General features: G+C 45.4%; 2 protein-coding genes across 3 annotated transcripts in view; both read left to right on the forward strand.

The window, feature by feature from the left end:
- SCARB2 (scavenger receptor class B member 2) overlaps window positions 1-9,359 on the forward strand; it is a 70,942-nt gene extending 61,583 nt beyond the window's left edge. The window contains exons 9-12 of the mRNA XM_082727002.1: window positions 52-125; window positions 2,281-2,332; window positions 5,056-5,214; window positions 6,665-9,359. Of these exons, the coding sequence (XP_082583128.1) occupies window positions 52-125; window positions 2,281-2,332; window positions 5,056-5,214; window positions 6,665-6,703 (324 nt within the window). The 3' untranslated portion in view covers window positions 6,704-9,359. The remainder of the gene's footprint in view (window positions 1-51; window positions 126-2,280; window positions 2,333-5,055; window positions 5,215-6,664) is intronic.
- A 3,222-nt stretch (window positions 9,360-12,581) lies between these two features.
- NUP54 (nucleoporin 54) overlaps window positions 12,582-19,877 on the forward strand; it is a 35,996-nt gene continuing 28,700 nt past the window's right edge. Inside the window, exons 1-4 of one of the 2 annotated variants that reach the window (XM_082727003.1) lie at window positions 12,589-12,723; window positions 13,668-13,829; window positions 16,606-16,689; window positions 16,783-16,929. In XM_082727003.1, the coding sequence (XP_082583129.1) occupies window positions 12,657-12,723; window positions 13,668-13,829; window positions 16,606-16,689; window positions 16,783-16,929 (460 nt within the window). In that variant the 5' untranslated portion in view covers window positions 12,589-12,656. Of the gene's footprint in view, window positions 12,724-13,667; window positions 13,830-16,605; window positions 16,690-16,782; window positions 16,930-19,877 lie in introns of both variants that reach the window. The other variant, XM_082727004.1, reaches the window with a different exon arrangement.

Here is a 19,877-nt window from a genome sequence, read left to right on the forward strand (position 1 = left end):
TTCATGGTTTTAATAAGCCCTCGTGTTTTCTTCCCACTCCTCTGACCGCAGTTGACTGGAATTATTCTAAGAGCCGCGAAGAGGTTCCAGATCAACGTTTATGTCAAGAAGTTAGAAGACTTTGCGTAAGTTTTACCTCTTTCGTCGGAGGCAGTGGGTGGTTTGGCTGCACTGACTCTCCGGTGGGTCGATGTCAGGAGACGGATCCCTTTCTAAGCCCGCCCCCTCCTGCCCTTCAGGGATGAGGCATCATCAGCGCCCGCAGAGGCTGTCCTGGTCTTTGAATTTACGTACTTTATTTAACCAAACACCTAGAGCCTGCTCTCTGTGGATCACACATTGTTCCAAGCATTTTACACACAGGAACTCATGTATTCCTCATGGTTATGCTGTGTTGGCCCCATTTTACAGATGAGGAAACCAAGGCACAGAGAGGTGACTACAGAGTGCGCGCCTCTCCGTGCCATGCGGCGTTGCCCTTGCCATGACTCTGGTCGCCTCCCTTCCTGTCTGCCCACTGCTCCCACCCAGGGCCACAGGCTCCCAGTTAAGGGGCAGTTCACATAGGCTCCTGAGTCCAGCCTCTCCTCCCCGCACTCCATCTAAAAGCTACTGCTTAACTAGGGTCACTAAGTATAATCTCCTGCTGAGACTTTTCAATGGGAATTTTAGGGGTATGAGAAGATGCTTATGACTTAAAAAAGAAATTGCAAAACTGTACATAATGGTAGGTATCTATTCTTTGTTTCTGTCTGTCTACCCATCTATCTATTACAGCACTTGGCTCCCCCATCAGATTTGCAGATTTAACCCCACATGTCATGGATCTTTCTGGAAAATAAATGTGGTTTGCAAGAATGCATTTTGCCACCCCTGTGTATTTTCCTGAGGCAGTATAAATTAGTAGTTAAGACCTAGAGCCTTAGAATCAAAATGAAATTACAGTCCTTTTGGTCCTGGGCAGGTGGTAGGTACCACTGTCCCATAATCCCTGGGACAGTGGTACCTACCGCAGGAGACTAGTGAGAGAATTAAATGAGATCGGATCCCCCAAACAGCAGGTATAGAGCTGGTTCTTGGTAATGTGCTCTGGGCTCGAGCGAAGACAATACTTAGGGGCCTGGTCATAAAACATTCTGAGGAGGGGCGCCTCGTGGCTCAGTTGATTAAGCATCTGAGTTTTGATCTCGGCTAGGGTCTTGATCTTCAGGTTGTGAAATGCAGCCATACACTGGGCTCTGCGCTCAGTGGGGAGCCCTGCTCCCACAACTTATCTCTCCAGCCAGTGTGCTATCATAATGAGGATGTCTATAAAATAATCTCAGACATCGTCTTTTTTTTTTATTGAGGCACGATTGACATCCATTATATTAGCTTCAGGTTGACAATATAATGAGTCGACATTTAGATGTATTACAGAAGGATCAGCCCTGTCAGTCTAGTTACCCATCACCACACTAGGTACAGATTTCTCTTCTTGCAATGACACTTTTCAGATCTACTCTCTTAGCAGCTCTCACTGTGGTTACAATATTATTCACTATAGTTGCCGTGTTGTATGTTACATCCCCAGGACTGACTTATTTTATAACTGGAAATTTTTATCCTTTGACTCCCTCCACCCATTTTGCCCACCCCCAGCCCCCAACTCTGGCAACCACCCATCCGTTCTCTGTGTCATCTGTGGGCTCAGTTTGTTTGCTTTGTTTGTTTTAGATTCCTCGTGTAAGGGAGAATATATAGCATTTGTCCTTCTCTGCTGATCCGCTTAGTGTAGTGCCCCCAGGGCCCATTCAGGTTGTCCCAAATGGCAAGATTGTGTTCTTTTTTATGGCTTAGTAGTATTCATTCCAGTGTGAATATATATCAAGTTTCCTTTATTGATTCATCCATTGATGGACACTTTGGTTGTTTCCAAATCTTGGTTACTGGAAAAAAATACTGCAATGAACCTAGGGGTGCATGTATCTTTTTGAGTTAGTGTTTTTGTTTTCTTTGGCTAAATATCCAGAAGTGGAAATGCTATATGGTCATTCTATACCATTATATGGTACCATATGCCATTATATGGTAGTTCTGTTTTAAATTTTTCGAGGAACCTGCATGCTCTTTTCCAGACTGGTTGCACCAATTTACCTTCCCACCAACAGGGTTCAAGGATTCCCTTCATCCACATCCTCACCAACACACACTACATTTTGCCTTTTGACCCTAGCCCCTCTAACAGGTATGAGGTGCTATCTCATGGTGGTCTTGATTTGTCACCTTTTCTCTTTATAGTGAAACGGGAAACATTAGAACCCTGGTTTTCCCAGTGATGTATATCAATGAGGTAAGTCGCGGGAGGGAGCCACGGGTATATTTCACTTATGAAAGTGTGGGAGGCTTCCGGTATGTCGTCTGCTATTGTAACTGCGCAATGTAAGATGTGAGAAAGGGGGCCAGTGATTTTTAAAAACTTGTTTGTCTTCAGAAAATTTTCTGTTTATATGTTTACATGAGGCTGACTGTGTTTGAGATTTGAAAAAATTTCCTTTCTCAAGAACATATTTTGGGGGAAACTCTTTTTCTGGGCAGCTGGTTATGTCAGAAACAAAATGCAGAGCTAAATGAAGCAATGTCAAACACTGTGGACATTTTAGTGATACATGGTTGCCTTATCTTTTATCATAGCCTACAGGGTTTTTTTTTAACTTCCTGATAAACAAACATCTATCATGAATTATAGGACACAGACCTGTCATAGTTCAAACAAAAAGTATTTCGCTAATGAAATACTTCTTTCTTTCACACTACTCTCATAGAAATTTTATCCCAAAGTATTAGGTATAAATTAAAGTTTTGCAAATAAAGACATTTTCAGAAAGCTCAGTAAACACCTGCTATCTCAGACACCTGTGATAAATTCTTTTCTGAATCACGTGCATTTACTGTACAAATCCCCTCAACTTCTCTCTTTCTCCCACTCAGTTTGGAGGGGGAACATGTAGGGGGCTTTTCCTCTCTAATAAATTCTTGATTGGCTTGCTTCTGTAGTTAATGGCACCATTTTTTAAAGTTTATGTTATTTTTCTCTGTTCCCTAATTAATTAATTAATTAAGTATCTTGCCCTGTATAGAAAATTCAGTAACAGTGATTGGCAAGAAAAAGGAAAGCTAAAATAACTTTCACAAAACCTGGGTGAGATTGATATTATTCTTAACTTGCTTATTTTACTCAACAGCATGTGCTTAAAGTGTTTCCAATAATAACTTTGTAAAAAATAACTTAGTATCTTACACTTTGTCAAACTAACATGAGCTGTTTATAAAGCTCTTGGAAAATTATTAAATTTATACTTTAGAAGTGAATCACCAAACAAATATTGAGCCATTATATTGTATACCCAAAACTAATCTGTTTATGTCAATTATACCTCAATTAAAAATTTTTAAAATATTTAAAAGGCAAATCACTGATACCCTGCCCTTCAGAAACAAGTGCAGCTGACACGGCTCCTGTTGCCTCTTAGCATTATTCTGCTTGTCATATTAGATAGTTGAGACCATTCCATAAATACAGTTGTATAACCTTCTTTTTTCATCTGGCATTACTTTGGTAGCCACATTTATAAACTTTTGAAGGGTTTATGATTGCAATTCTAAGACAAGACTTTCATTGTCTGCTTGGAAAATGTAAGCAATATTCACCCATTTCTAGGATCTGTTTGCAGTTGCTCCCGAGTTGTCATTGTTACTATTTGCAGAGAAGGACTCAGAAGCAGGGCTTTTTGAAAATGGGGATTTTCTAATTGTGTTTACGTTTGAAGTCCCCTCCAACTCAACGATCGCTTTGCTTTTTTGTTGAAGCCTGTATTGAGTCCAGGGAATTGAGGAGTAAAACCTTGTGCTTTTGGTACCTCCTAGAAAGGACTTGACTCTACTCTCCAAAAAGGAAACATTAGACCTTGATGTGACCTTGGATACTGCTCTCCCACCTCCTTTTTGGATCTTGTTCAGTTACTGGAAGCTCCAGTCCTAGAAACCCATCCTCTGCCCCAGTCTGGTGCAGGTTCAGCCTAAATTAAGCCCAAAGTTCCATTTGTTGCTCATAATTTTTATGAAATTAAGCTCTCCAGACACCTCACCCATTACAATTTAAAGAGATAAGATATTTGTTCTGCATCCAGAAAGTGTTATTCTAGAACATTTTCTTGGTTATCAATACCCTCTGGAATTCTAGTGAGCCTCAAGACTTCTTTAGACAACCTGTTGAGACCTCTGGCCTTTTTAGGTTACTTTTATTTTTAAGAAACTTTTTAAAAAAGATTTTATGTTTAAGTAATCTCTACACCTAAAAAGGGGCTCGAATTCACCACCCAGAGACCAAAAGTTGTACACTCTACCGACGGAGCCAGCCAGGGTCCTGAGACCCCTGGTCTCCATTACTAGGGATTTAACCAAGACAGTAATTATACTTTGCACATATTATTTTTGGAATATTTCATTCAGTCAGTCAACTGGCATTAATTCAGCACCTACTGTGTGTAGAGTGCTATTTCTGACATTGAGGTGATTAAGATGTAAGTCTTGCCTTTGGAAACCTCACAGTCACAAGGAGACCTACAGATCAACAGACAGTTTACCGCACAGAGTGCGCAGTGATGGGGGCTTTTAGGGACTGGTACAGAAGCTTAGTAAAGGGACTTTTAACAGGCCTGAGTTGGCCAGAGAAAACTTCTGGTTGGAAGTTACGCTGAATTAGATATTAAAGGATGCGTTGGAGTTGTCTGATACAAATGATGGTATTACTTTGTTATGTTTTATTACTCTTTCCCTCCTACTTCCAACCTAATTTGAAAGGAAAACATGTGTTCAGGAAAAAAAAAAAAAGATGTTAATGAATAAATGCCCCTTCTGGTTACTCTAATTTATAAATGAATTTTTAGTCTCTTCAGTTTGCTAATGGGAAGACTTACCCAAATTATGGTTAATGACTTGGAGGAAAGATAGAGCAGAAAACTTTATAGCCTGCGTATTTAGTAATCAGGGGAATACTATTTTCTTGCCTTCCAGAGTGTTCTCATTGATAAAGAGACTGCAAGTCGACTGAAGTCTGTGATTAACACCACTTTGATCGTCACCAACATACCCTATATCATCATGGCGCTGGGCGTGTTTTTTGGATTGGTCTTCACCTGGCTTGCGTGCAAAGGACAGGGGTCCATGGACGAGGTGAGCAGTGGCTGGAGGAGCGTCTCCCTCACTGGGTAACTTTACCCGATGAGGTCCGCTGTGCTCCACTACAGGGCTGTCAATGGCTCCGTCACCGGAACCCCCAGGGGGATTTCCTGGGGGTTTGTGCTGGGCACGGTGATTTCCTGGCCGCGTTACTACTGAACCAAAGGAAGCAAAGCGAGTGTGTCAGAGAGGGAGGAGGAATGCAGTGATGCTCTCTAGAAGTGGGGGCTGCCTTGGTAGGCCTGGAATCCCTGGCACTGAGCTTCATATTTCTGAAAATAACCCGAAAGGAGAGGGAGAATATTTAACAGCTAAACATCTGGACTTTGGTGTCAGACTGGTTCAAATCCCAGTTCCGCCTCTTAGTGGTGGTGTGGCACTAAAATGGGCCTCAGTTCTTCATCTGTAAAGTGGGATCATGAGAGAACCTGCTTGAAGAGGTTTTTCGTGAGGATTAGAGGGGATAGTGAACAGAAAGCACTTGGCCCTGGTATTAGCATTTCATAGGAGCTCGATAAGCATGAGTTGTGGGATGAAGTAATTCAAAGATTATAAAGTCAAGACAAGCAGAGACCTGCTTGGAAGGAATCAGAGGATGCCAGAAGATGCCTCCCACTGAGTCATCCCTGCGTATGAAATGACTGGCACAGGGGACCAGTAACGTCCCACCCCCCCCCAACAAATGGTTGGGATAAACAGAGTTCGGTTGACCTAAGTGACCACCTGGCCCTCCCAGCTCCACCATGAAGGAGCCTTTCCTGTGGGAGCAGTGTCCCTTTCTGCACCAAAGGCTTTCCCCCCCTTCTAGACGCTTCAACTAAGTGTCTGAGGCCAATGTGAGGGAGGAAATGAAATAGGTTGAAACCATCGGAATAGTATTAGCTCGGATTTCCCTGTGTCCGACACGATTTCTCTTCCGCTGTGCCCATCAGGGCAGCGTGACTTAGGTGTGAGGTGATTATCTCGCCCTTCCTGTGTCTGAGGTGATTATCTCGCCCTTCCTGTGTCTGGGCCTCCCTTCCTGTCTGACGTCGCACAGTCACTGAGATTTTCACAAGCACAGGTGAAAGCCCAGGTCAGTGCTCTCACTGCTCCTGCCATTAACCGTCTGCGTGTAGTCAACAAGCAGGCGACGACTGGGCACCCACTGCCTCTGAGACCTAGTTCCCTGGTAGGTTTTGAGCCAGGAAGTAGCAAGTCCATGGAGTGTGTCCATGAGGGTTATGGGCCCCGGGGGCGCAGTGGAGGGCGCTGCTGCGGAATCGGGAGCCAGGCTGAGGGCCCAAGGGCAAGGCAGCAGCCGGCTGAGGTGTGACAGCCGCCCTCCTGTCAGACTCTCCTCCCATCTTCCCCCGCCGCCGCCCTGTCCCCCAGCGTTCCCCCCCTGGGAGAACTTTCTGAAGGGACCACCTGACGCCGCTGTCCCCTCTCTTTGGAGCCTCAGGGAACCGCAGACGAAAGGGCGCCCCTCATACGAACCTAACCGCGGCCCGAGCTGGGCGGAGGAGCCGTGTGAGCTGTCCTGACCCGGACCATCCGCGTCTACACGGGCATGTGGCCTGTCCCGGAGAGGAGGGCGGAGACCCCGCGCTGGCGAGTGAGGAGAGCGTCCCGGCAGGAGGTTAAACGACTGACTGACTCGGTTGGCCGTTAGGCTTTATAAAATTGTTTGTTTTCCATGTGTCTGGCAGGTATTTAATAAACTCTTGGATAGTAATTTTTTTTTTAATTGGGTGCTGGTAGCTCCAGAACTGTGTGACCACTGTCGTGGTTAAAATGTGTCCGCGTGGCTTGTTAACGTCCCTCCGTCTAACCTTCTTCAGTGTGTTTCAGTCACCAACTTTGTGCTTGAAATATATAAAGACGATTTTCTGTTGTATTTTCTGTTGTATTTCACCCCAAAACAGAAGGAAGGAAGAGTTCGGAACCCAGGGTAAAATGGTAGCCTCATAAATACATCCTTAAAAGGCATCTAATGTCCTCTTTTTAAAAAGTGGTATATTGTATTTCATGCTAATCTTCAGTTCATAATTCCTCCAGGAAAATAATTCGATCTTTTGACTCCTTGCAAGCCCAGTGGGGAAGGGGTGTGGGGGGTGTGCTGTGGGGCGAACCCTGGGAGTTGATTGTGATTAAGCACCTGAGGCATTTTTGCTCGTACTTTTGCGAATTGAGAGGATGTACAGGTAATGTTGGTGTGGACAGGTACAGATGTTTCATGTGGTGTAGAAGTAAATGCTAGTTATGACATTTGTGCATAGTTTGGGAGGGTTTTTTGTTTTGTTTTTAGTCAAAATAATCTTGGTGTGGAAAGGTGCTTCGGAGAGGTGTCACCAGTAAGTGATTTTTCCCCCAGTCACCCGCGCCAAATATGATACTCTATTAATGACAATATTATTGAGTGATTCTTTGTAAAATTATTTATGAATATGGGAAATCCATCCATTCACAGCCCGAGTTACACACACACTTCAGGAAGTCTGACGGTGCTCACAGGATATTTCTTCCGGGGCAGTCTTCATGGGAACTTTGAAATTGTTTTTGTAAGTTGGCTTTCTGTCCCCAGATTTGACCTCTTCCAGTGTTCTGTGGTTCACTGTCACTCATGGAGAGAGAAAAATGTGCCCTACACATCCTGTGACAATCATCTTACTGACAGAATGAATGAGGGGGTTTTAAAATATTGCACAGAAAAGGCTTTAAAGAAAGGTCCCTAGGGACCCAGGGGGCAGGGCCACCTCTTTTCAGAAGACCCCTTGGCTTTCAGTGCAGCCTAAATCAGAGGATTAGGAACCACCACGTGACACAAATTCAAGCATATTTAAGGGCATTTTCTTGGTTCTCAAAGTTCACTATTCATTTTTGATCGAGAAAACTGTATAGTTATCCAGCAGAGTGCACAGAGAATTTCATAACAGCTGAATCATCTTACAGGATTTTCTGTCTGACGCTGGATTTCAGTGTAGCAAATGAAGCGAGAAGGCCATGACTGTCACAAATACAGCTTCTGATCCTGTGTGGAGGTGGTAATCCCATTATTTGCCCCAGTTTCTTTCTCTCTACACCAACAACACAATATGTGACGTGTTCCCTTCTTGAAGGAGCTAATTCGTTAAACTCCCAACTTCTCCATGAATGAAGATAGAACTTACAGATATCCCAAATCACCAAAAGGGGAAAAACTAAATTGAAAATATTTTGTCTTCAATAATGCCAAATATCTAGATTTTTAAATTTATCGATATTTGACTATATTCTTTTGTTTATCCACTTATCCACATGAATAAAACTGATGAACCAGTGCATGTTTATTGGTTCATCCTATTATCAGGGTATCTGTGAGGAGGAGATTTCTAAATACCATGAATGATAACAGCCCATGAACGCTTTCAGACTGACTCCCACACAGGCAGGGAGACCAAAACACATTACCGCCTTGCAATTCTTCATAGTGATTTGGCTTAACATCCCATGTGATATTATGTCTCTGAAAAATCTGTGGAAAGCCCATACACTGACGTCAGGGTTATTGGTTGATTAAAAAGAACAAATGTGCCTCTCAGGCTTTAGGTTGAGCATAACAGACTTCCTCACTGATTCTCTCGGAGCCCTTATCCTGGAAAGGCCTCCAAAGTCTGTGATTGTTGTTTTCACAAAATACATGTGTCCTGTACTATGACACTCAGTTTAGGGAGAAACCGAACAGAGGGAGGTGACTATGCCTCTCTCAGGGAAATCTGAGAGTTGAACACAGGACAGGGAATGGGCTTTGCCACTGGTAGCTCAAGGCTTTTCCTACTGGACTTAATTTCTTTATGTTCTGGAAAGATCACTAATAGTCAAGTGCAGTGAGTACTATAGGACTAGCCCCTATTGGGGTTTTTACTGAAGGGAGGTTGGTTTTTGTTTTTTTATTTAAATTGCTTGAGACATGAGTTCTGCGAAGGGTGACCTTCACGCTTGCTGTCTGGGCATTGTTTCTGGAAGTAAATGCTTGTGGCCATCAAACAGAATACTGACCAGAATGCTCTTCCTGTAGCTGAAATAATTGGTTCATTTCATGTGATTCTAGACTTGTTTATTTCTACCCGTAACGCAATGAAGTATTTCACTAATAAAACTGTTTCTATGAAATTTCACTGGAAATTGTATGTGATGTCATCAGATGACTATCGTCTCTGGAGTTTCATTTGAAAGACGTTCTTTGTCCTTGTGACAGATGCAGACCTGAGTCTCACCTGTTGGGCTCCCTGTGAGTTCTGCTTAGCTGTGGTGGACGGGTCCAGAGAACCTGACCCATCAAGCTTGAAGCGGGTCCACAGCGAGTTTCTCTGCCCCAGGGCTTTCTCTAGAGGCCTGCAAGCCCCTTAGCAGCACTGGGGGTCAGTAGGCCAACATATTGGCCCTTAACCAAAGGGGGCAGGAGCAGGAAGGAACATGTTTACAAGTGACAAAATAGGACATGGCAGGTTTGTTTAGCGAGGCCTGCTCTGGCTGCGAGGTGAGTAAACTGGAAGAGTCTATGTGGATACAGGGAGGTCAGTGAGGAGGCTGCCATGTTGGGTGGGTCCCTTTGGGGTCTGCGTTGGCATGTGAGATGGGGGTCATGCACCGGACTCCAGGGAGAACGCCACAGAGCTGCACAGCAGGGGTTAATTAATTGGTTTTATTGGGGAAAATAAAAATGTATAGGCCCGGAAGAGCAAGATAAAAGGCACAGACCCTCCAACCTCCTCTCATCCCACGGAGAGGCCAGCCAAGGGCCAGAGTACTGTTTGGTCTCACTAAAGAGTACAAATCTGCCTTCTAGTCCCCCTTTTGAAGAGACAAGCGTGAAGAAGCCGTCTTGTCCATGAAGGAATGTACAAGCCATTGAGCCACAGGCAGTTTGGATTGGGGTGAATGCTGTCTAGAAATCGGAAATGCCAGCTGCCAGTGGAATCACTGGGGAAGAGAAGACCCTGGCTCCATGGGACCTGAGCTTGGCTGCAGCCCCTTCTCCCAGCAGAGGGGGGAACTCCTAGCCACAGTTAGCTGGTTCTCTGGGCACCCCAGAATGAGGTCACCATCTGACTCTCCTGCTCACCGCACTACAAGGGCTCCTGCAATGTCATGGTCAGGGTTGGCAAACCTTTTCTGTAAAGGGCCAGATGAAAAAGTTTTGGCTTTGCAGACCTCTCGTCACAACTATTCAATTCTGCTCTTGGATCATAAAAGCAGTCGTAGGCACCATGTAAGCAAATGGGCGTGTCTGTGTGTCTTTACCCAAATAGACAACAGTCCACATGGGCCATCATTTGCTAATCCCTGGTCTAGGCGAAGGACAATGATAATTGGAATCGGGGAGATGGCAGGGGAGATGAAGTATTTTAGAAATGTTTAAAAGATAAAGTATGTGGGGCTTGGAGATGACTATGGGAAAGGCAAGGGAGAGGGACATGTCACAGGACTCATTCATCATCCCACAGTATTGAATAAAGTCTGTTGCAGGGGTAGGCCCTCTGCTCACAGTAGGGATAAAACCAGTAAAAAAAAAAAAAAAAAAAAAGAGTTCCTGCCCTGGTGGAGAAAGGGGGGCCAGGGAGGGCTTCCTATGGAACACAGACTCCCCGTCCTTTTTCATCCCTGCTCCCTCTCCCCGTCCCTGCATCATTTCTGTGACTGCATCTGCGGGCTCTCCTGGCTCTCTAACCACGCTCTCTCTGGCTCCCTTGGGGGCCGTTTCCTTTCTTCTCAATACCTGCGATCAGCGGCAACCTCTTCTGGCTTGATAACTCTTCCTGACCACTCCATTGACTCCCTGACTTCCGTTACAACCTGAACGGTTACAGCCGACACATACCAACAACACCTGCTGGATAGCCTCGGCCAGATCGTCCTCAAATCCAGAAAGAAAAAAAAAAAAAAAAAAAAGAATTCATTTTTTCTTGTCTTCATTCCAAATTCCCATTACCGAGGAATGGCACCGCAATCCACCCAGTCGTGCAGGCCAGAGAACAGGGACTCTTGCTAAACTTCTCCTTCCTCTTCCCTCCACATCGGCCAATCACGTCCATCTGCTCCTGGCTCCCTTCCTGCTCTTCTCTTCCCTTCGTCAGCACTCTCACTGGGACTCCTGCGATTACCACTGTTGGCGTGATTTAGTTTTTTGAGTAGGTAAACCATTTACAATTTCAAAAAGCATAAAAGGGGTTTATGGTGAAAAGGCTTCCACCGTCTCCCAGACACGCAGTTCATCTTCCCAGGGGTTAACTAATGTCACTCACTTTTTTATACCTATCTTTCCAGGAATATTTTATACAAGAATGCGTATTTGCATATTCTAACCACCTTTTCCATCACCAAAATCGTAGCATACCGGAGAAGGTTTTCTAATTGTCTTTTATGTAATACATTTTTTAAAAGATTATTTATTTATTTATTTGACAGAGAGAGAGAGAGAGAGAAATCACAAGTAGGCAGAGAGGCCGGTAGAGAGAGGGTGGTGGGGGGAAGCAGGCTCCCTGCTGAGCAGAGAGCCAGATGTGGGGCTCGATCCCAGGACCTGATCATGACCTGAGCTGAAGGCAGAGGCTTTAACCCACTGAGCCACCCAGGCGTCCCTGTAATACATCTTTGAGATCTTTTTCTTTGAAGCACAGAAAGAGCTCTACTGTTCCCCTTCCATGTCTGAATAGTACTCCTTTGTATAAATGCAACTGTTGAAGCAAACCCGTGTTTCCAGTCACTTATTATAGGCAATGCTCTAACCAACAAACTTGTCCAAAATTTTGCCCATTTGTAAGATGAATTCCTAAAAGCAGATGGGTCCAAGGATTTGTCATTTTGATAAACACAATGTGGGCTTGTTGTTGTTATTTTTATTTTTACTAAAGTATACGAGCACATAGATTTAAGAATCAAATAATTCTATAAGGTTTGTTATATTTTTTTTAAAAAGGGGGGGAACCTAGAGATACCATCCTCAAAGGCATCTCTATTAACCCTTTTTCCCATGTACCCCTGACTGGGTCAAGGCTGCTCCGGGAGCCTCCGTGAGTCTTAGCATCCTCCCTGGACTCTCCGCCACGGAGGCGAGGCTGCGGCCTTCCTCTCGGTCCTCATCACACTCCTACTCAACCTCCCGCACATGCTTCCCACGGGGCCTCCCGACCGCAGCACTTAGGGGCTTTCGCACCGCACGCCCCGCCGACTCCCAGCTCTCGCCCGCGGCTGAGACGCCCCCGGCCACGCAGAGCCCCGAAGCCCCCGGAAGCCGGCGGCGCGTTCCCGCCCCCGCCCCCCCGCCGCGTGCGCCCTTCCGGCGTTCCGGCCTCGGAGGCTGGGCCCGAAAAGAGGCGGAACTCCCTAGTCCGAGGGCGGTTTCCCCGCGGGACTGAAAAGCGGAGTGCACCGGGTGTCGCGGGAGCAGCGTCTCGGTCCCCTGCTCCCGCGACATGGCTTTCAACTTTGGGGCTCCTGCGGGCACCTCCGGCACCGCTGCAGCCACTGCGGCGCCCGCGGGTGAGTGAGCCTCTCGGACCTTCTCCCGGGGAGGAAGGGAGGCCTCCGGTCCACCCCCTCGGTCCGAGATGCTCCGGGTGGCGGGTCGAGGGGGAGGGGGAGGCTTCGGCCGCTCGGGGGGTTTCGTGCTTCGGGGAAGGGCGGGCGGCGGCAGAGCGGGCCCGGGCGACTCCTGAGGGGGCCGCGGGGGCTTCGAGGCGCAGCCTGGGTCGTGGGCCCGGTGCTCCCTCGGCTCGCTTCCGGCCGCCGGGAGCCCTCGCGGGAGACTGTGGGGGCGGCTCCTCTTTGCCGCCTCGGGAGACCCGCCCTGTCCTCCTCCCCTCAGCCGCGGGGCCCCGCTCGGCCCCGGCTCGGCCCGGCTCGGCCCCGGCTCGGCCCCCGGCTCGGCCCCGGCTCGGCCCCGGCTCGGCCCCCGCTCGGCCCCGGCTCGGCCCCCGGCTCGGCCCCGGCTCGGCCCCCGGCTCGGCCCCGGCTCGGCCCCCGGCTCGGCCCCGGCTCGGCCCCCGGCTCGGCCCCCGCTCGGCCCCCGCTCGGCCCCGGCTCGGCCCCCGCTCGGCCCCCGCTCGGCCCCGGCTCGGCCCCCGCTCGGCCCCCGCTCGGCCCCGGCTCGGCCCCGGGCTCGGCCCCCGCTCGGCCCCCGCTCGGCCCCGGGCTCGGCCCCCGCTCGGCCCCCGCTCGGTCCCCGCTGCCGGGCGCGGGGAGCTGCGGGCCGGGGGCCGCGCGCTGCGTGCGGCGCTGGGGTCCCCGCGGCGGGGCGTGGCGCTCGCGCTCGCGTCCGGTCCCCGCCTGCGCCTTCCTCGCCCGCCTGGGGCCCGGGCCGGGTTGGCCTTCGGCCCGGGGCGCCTGCCGACGCCGCTAACCCTGGTCTCGCTTTCTCTCCCTTCTCTCCTCCCGGCTTCTCCCGCCCGCGCCGCGTCTCTGTGGTGGCTCGGCCGCGCCGTCAGCGTTCGGTGGGCTTGAGACCGCCAGCTCCACCGCCAGTGGGTTTAATTTTGGGGGTTTCGGACTAACCGCTAATCCCGCAGTGAACTTTAACATTGGGAACTTCGGCGTTCCGACGACCTCGGCGACGCCGTTCAGTTTCGGTAACAGCCTGGCGAGCGCAGGTAGATGCGGGGCTCGTCCGCGCGGCGGGCGGCGGGCGCCGGAGTCCAAGAATGGGGGCCGGAGCGCGGCGGCCTGGCGGCGGGGGAGGTGCCCGCGCCGGGGCCGGAGCCGCAGCCCTGGCGCCCAGCTTTGCCCGTCCTAGAAGATGCGGGGTGGGGAAGTGCCCGAGGGATGGTGTTCCCGTCGACTTCCCCTGCGTGGAACAGAACGCACCTTCCAGGGGTGCGGGTTCGGAACGCGCGGTTTCCAAATTGTTGGGGTCTCTTCCCAAACCGAAGCCCGGCAGTCAGGCCGCTGCTCTGGGATTCTTGGACTCCTGCAGTCACTTTTTTCCATTTTTCTTGCATCTGTCATTGGAATTTCATTTGCTTGTCCGTGTGTTTCCCGAGAGAAACGAGTCTTATACGAACAGCAGCTCCCGTCCGGTTGCTCTGCGGTGTGCGAGCACCGTAATGCGCGTCCTCCGTTCACCCCGCAGAGGAGGTCCCTTTCTGTAAGATACCGAACTGTAGAAAGAGCCCCCAGTTTTCACGGGACTTTTTGAGGAATGAGCAGAGCAATTTAATTTATTGTCACGGAGCGTTGAGTTCTAGTAAGTAGGCGAGACCTCTTTGCATGAAAAAAATAATAATGAAGATTTTATTATCGGTATGGATTGAAGCTCACTGGAAATTTGCAAAACACAAACTATAATGGGTATATATGTGTATATAAATTTAAAATATGTCCGTGTACTTTATATACAGTATCCTATGGAAAAGTTTCGTTCCTCTGCTGCTCGTATATGAATTTATTGTCCGTATTCTCTTACATCACGCCACTTATGCCCATGCCAATTATATGCATTTTGTAAACAGTATTCCCTAAGATTTATTTGGGGGTTGGTGCAGTGTTTGTTACTGCAGTGCGAATATCACCTTGGCATCTGATTTAAAACGTTCTGAAGAATACTTGAAACCTTGGATTCCAAGGATAAAACTGTCCATTATTGTTAAGGTATATTTAAAGTGATCACGTATCACTGTCATTGGTATGTTTATTTTTTCCCTGTTTGCTTAAAATTGGCACTGGGTGAAACGACATTATTTTGAAATTTGTGTTTCCATACAAAGCCACCCAGTTTGTAATTCAGCAACAATAAATAAACTTACAGTATTTGCTTGATTTCATGTTCATTTTGAGTTATCATTGTTAATTTTGAGTTGTGATAATGTAACTGTATTTTAGCCACTTTTATAGATGTTCATTAACTGAGCCTTCAGCAAAGGGATGATAGAAGTTCTTGTTTATTTTGTGTCTTTGCAGATCCACTATTACTAATAAAAATTTTTGGTATTAGGAACCATGATAAGATACTAATATTGTGTAGCCAATTCAGAATATAGTATAGTTTTTCTGTAGAAGGGAGGAATAATGAAAAAGCTTGAGAACACTGTTCTGTACTTCTAGGTGATATTTTTAAAATCAAAATGTTTACTGTTCCCAATACCGCAATAAAACCTACAAGAAAATAGAATATTAGGTTATGGCTACAATATACACTGTATTTTTAAGTAATTTTCCAAATCAAAATTATATGATGAATGTCAGAGGATTGGGATTTTTTTCCTCTTTATACGTTTTATGAATCTGTCTCTTATACTAGAGATATATGAGATTAAAAGTTAGAATTGCAAAAACCTGTGGCATAACTCCACACTAATGGTTCAAGCCTTTTTCTTAAGATTTTTTGGCACCATATTGGTAATTAGGTAAAAACTGACAATAAGAAAAAACAAAACAAAACAATATTAGATTGTTTGTATTCCATCCCATTCATATGTCAAGATACATATGGCTAAGATGAGTTTCATTTCTAAACTTAACCTAAAAACGAAATTTGTTTTTAGGTCAGCTGCCGGTCTGGGGCAGAGAGCTGGGCTAGTTCTGCTCTTTCCTTCCCACTGCCTTCCACTTGCGGGGTTTTTTTTCCCCTTATCTCTTCCTTCAAGAAACATGTTCTTGTAGGGAGCTGAGTATGTTTCCTTTGGGAAGTTCCTAAGTTTTCATGAAGACTAAATGGAAACATAAAGCTAAGAGAGCATGTGAGTTAATTCACCTAAGCCAAAGTTGCAAACTGGCGCCACATTCTGCCAGTATGATCTGTTTGACACACTTTTTAAAAAATATTTGACTTTCTTGCCAGAAAACTAAATTAGGGTTTAAAATTCTTATACATTTCACATAGAAAATCTAGATCTTGTGTTTCTCTTGGGAAAAATAGGAATATACAAGACTACTAAACTACCATTCTCCCACAGCAGTAATCTGCTGGAATTTGGAAACTGCTGCCACTTTAAAAAATTGTTCACATGGAACAGTTCTACCAGTCAGTAAACACCCAGTCTTTTTCACTTATTAATATTCTCAGCCTAAATCTTGTAGGCATTTGAAATTGCAACACCTGCCCTGAAAGTACATGCATAGTCATTTTCGAGTTTGTTAAGCATGGGAATAGGCCTAACATGTTTTCTCAGCTGTAACTGTTAATCAGCCCTTTTGTTGAAGGTTATGTATTGCATTGTGATATTTCTTTTTGAGATATTTACTTATTTTTTGCAACATATTGACTTGATTAGTAGTATCGTTTTTTAAAAAATTGAAGTTGAAAGTAGAGAAAGGGAAAATTAGATCAGAATATTTTCTTTTTACGTGGCAATGATGTAAAATGATTTGGAAAAAATTACGTATGCAAAAGATTTTTCCTCTCTGTTTCATTTATCCTTTTTAAATTAGGTGGGTTTGGAGGATTTGGGACAACAACTACAACAGCAGGCTCTGCATTCAGCTTTTCGGCTCCAGCTAACACAGGCACTACTGGTAAGAGGATATCTGAAGGCATTTGTAGATGTAAATGAGCTAGCGATCAGATTTTTTTTTTTAATTTATACAATTTAAATTTTTTCTTCAAAGGACTCTTTGGTGGTACTCAGAACAAAGGTTTTGGCTTTGGTACTGGTTTTGGCACAACAACTGGAAGTAGTACTGGCTTAGGTACTGGTTTGGGAACTGGACTGGGATTTGGAGGATTTAATACACAGCAGCAGCCACAGCAGACCAGTAAGTATGAGAGGCCTTCATCTCTCTTCAAATACAAAACTGTAACATATAGCCAGCATTGAGTGCACTCTTGAGAACACTTTAACAGATATCTTTTTGTGAAGATTTATCAGTATTATGTTCCACAAGACTCCGAAAGCAACTTCTCATGTTTATATGTGATGATAGCAGTTGCCAAGACAGACTGGCATGGTCGGGATTGTGAAGCCTCTGTGTGTAATAGCATTCCGTTTATGTTGTTGCTAAAAGTAACCCAAAAAAGAGAACTGCACAGAAGTACAGCTTAATGAGTTGTGTATAAGGTGAGCACCCTTGTAACCACTGCCTGTGTCAGCAGGCGGCCTCTCGCCAGCCACTTGAGCAGCCCCCCGCCTTGCCCGTGCAGCCCCGTCCCTGTCAGAGGAACTGTAGTCCTGTCTGTCGTGTCGTGGTCACCTGTTCTTTACTGTACAGTTTGGTCATTAAGTCTGTAAGCGTTATTGTTTAGTTTTCTGTGTCCTAAACCTCTGGAAGCTCCCGTTAGCCCTCCTGTTTTGTTTTTCCAGTTTGTTACAGAAATGCAGCTCTTCTCCTGTAGGATTTTTCAAGTCAGGACTTAACTGTATTGCATTCCTGCGGTGTAGTTTAACATATTTTGTTGTCTTCTGTGTTTCTTGTGAATTAGGCTGGATCTAGGCACTTACTTATGTGGATAGTTCAGTTTTTGTGGGGTTGCAAGACTGCAGGTGTAGCATCCTTTATCAGGAGGTATATGTAAGGTCGGTTGTGTCTGTTTTCGCCTGCGCTGGCAGCAGCCGTTGGCGATGATTACTTAGATCCATCAGTTTCTCAGGGGTTGCAAAGTGGTACTTGGACCTCGTGACTTCTTTTCTGCGTATTGCAATACTTTTTAATATTTTTAAATTTACTATTTGGTTGATTCTTTCCATATTTATAATTAGTTTTCAAAAATAAAGAGTTGGTTCCCTGTGATTCTCCGAAGGAGACCAGTTAATTTTTACTTAATATTAGGAACTTAAGTATTTCAACTTTTTGGTATTTTTTAATCTGTTGCAGTTACTGATACTTAAATAGTTCCATCTATTTGGCCTGAGATACAAGCCTCTTCAGGTTGGCCTCAAGTCCTTTGGTACAAGCTTAGAATTAGTCTTTGATAGCTTCCTTCCCAGCTGGCACGGCACATGTTCCAGGCCTATCTTTATGGAGTAATTCATGTAATTCTCACAAGAATCCTGCGAAATAGTACTCTTGTTATCTCCATTTCATAGGTGAAGAGAGAAAACAGAGATTGTGACTCTTCCGTAGACCTCCCAAGATGCAGGATAGAAACATAAATTCAAGTTCTTTGACTTCCTGTGTGATGCTGTTTTCACTAGTCCAGTCTACTACCTCTTAAATCACTTTCATTTCATTGTTCTTAGGTAACTTGATTGATTGGCTAAAATTCATCCTACTCAATTATTGAAGATTATTAGTTTATTAAAGATGAATTTCAAGAACTATCTAGCCAGTAGGACAAAGAAAATAGAATAGTAGTCTCAGTTCTTTTTTCTAGTATTTTAGTCATTTCTTTTTTCTGTTATCCTGAAAAAAATACAAAATTTGTTGGAAATCTGAGTACTTTAGGAGAAGGGGAAAGTGAATTTTTTTCTTTGTTTCTTGAAAGTCTCCCCAACTCTCAGTTATTATAATTACACTTTAATTAGGAAAAATGGGACTTTGAATTTGGTTTTATTCGTTTGCAGAATATGTAGCAGCCGCTTACTAAATTTTGTAGCAGCCACTTCTGCCTATATATTGTACGTCAGGGATTAGCTATCTCAGGTTGAAAGCCACAGTTCCTGCTTATAGCCTACAAGGAGACAATAACGAATATCTAATTAGAATAATAAACATCCACTTATACAAAATGCATATATAATGTGAAAGCACTAAAATGCGTCCCTAGAAGGTGCTGTGGAATACGGAAGAGTTGAATCTTGAAAGAATTAGTTGGATAGAGTCAGAAAGGGGATTCCAAGTGGGGGGAAGAACTGACAGACGCATCCTTGCATGGCACAGCATGATGAGTTTGGGAGCTGCTGCTGTAAGGAGTTTCGAGTTTAATCTGCAAAGACGATGGAGCTGTTGCGTTATTCTTAAAACCCCTGCTTGTATGAGATGCATGTTCTCTGGCTGTACCTTCTGTGCGATGTCTAATCTCAGTTAGCTGCTGACTTCTGGACGGTACCTCTTATCCATTGAAAACTTTGGCAGCTGGCTGTTAGTCCTCCGTTTCTTTTCAGCTTCTCTCTGTCTGGGTTACTTAAACATCACATGGCTATATATTCACACAGCCCTGCCATCTACCTGTTATTCCAAAGACGTCTTCCGTTTCTCTTAAACAGTTATTACCCTGGGTCTTGGCAACATCTGAAAATGTTCTAATTTCAAAATCACTAATGTGAGCATCCCATAATCTATTGTTTTTTTAGCCTGCCTTTTTAAATACTTCAAATATAGCTGTTCCTAGACCTCATTACGTCTTTAACTGGTGACATTTTCATTTAGACATTTAGGCCATTTTCTGTTCTTCCATCAGCTCCTTCTTATCTTCACTGTCCTCCCTAATTAGCTAACTAGTCACTGGTTGCCAATACCCTAAACTTCTTGTCATTGTATCCTGTGCCTGAGGGTTTAAAAAAATCCCAAGCACAGGAAAGCCCAATTGTCTCTTCTAGGTGCAGCTTGAGAAAACCACACAGTACAAAAGATTGAATAGTACCTCTAAATTCTTAATCACTGATGTAAGTTGGAGCCTCAGCATTGTCTGGCAATCCTTGGAAGTTTATTTAATTTATTCTCCCACCTTCTGTAACAGACCTTTATTCTTCTCAGATCTCAGATTGCTCTGTTCTTTCTTTCAGCAGATGGCCTTGACCTCCACTTCAAAGAGAAGATAAAATCCC

Source organism: Mustela nivalis (genome assembly GCF_964662115.1).
Source record: "Mustela nivalis genome assembly, chromosome: 4".
Taxonomy (NCBI): Eukaryota; Metazoa; Chordata; class Mammalia; order Carnivora; family Mustelidae; genus Mustela; species Mustela nivalis.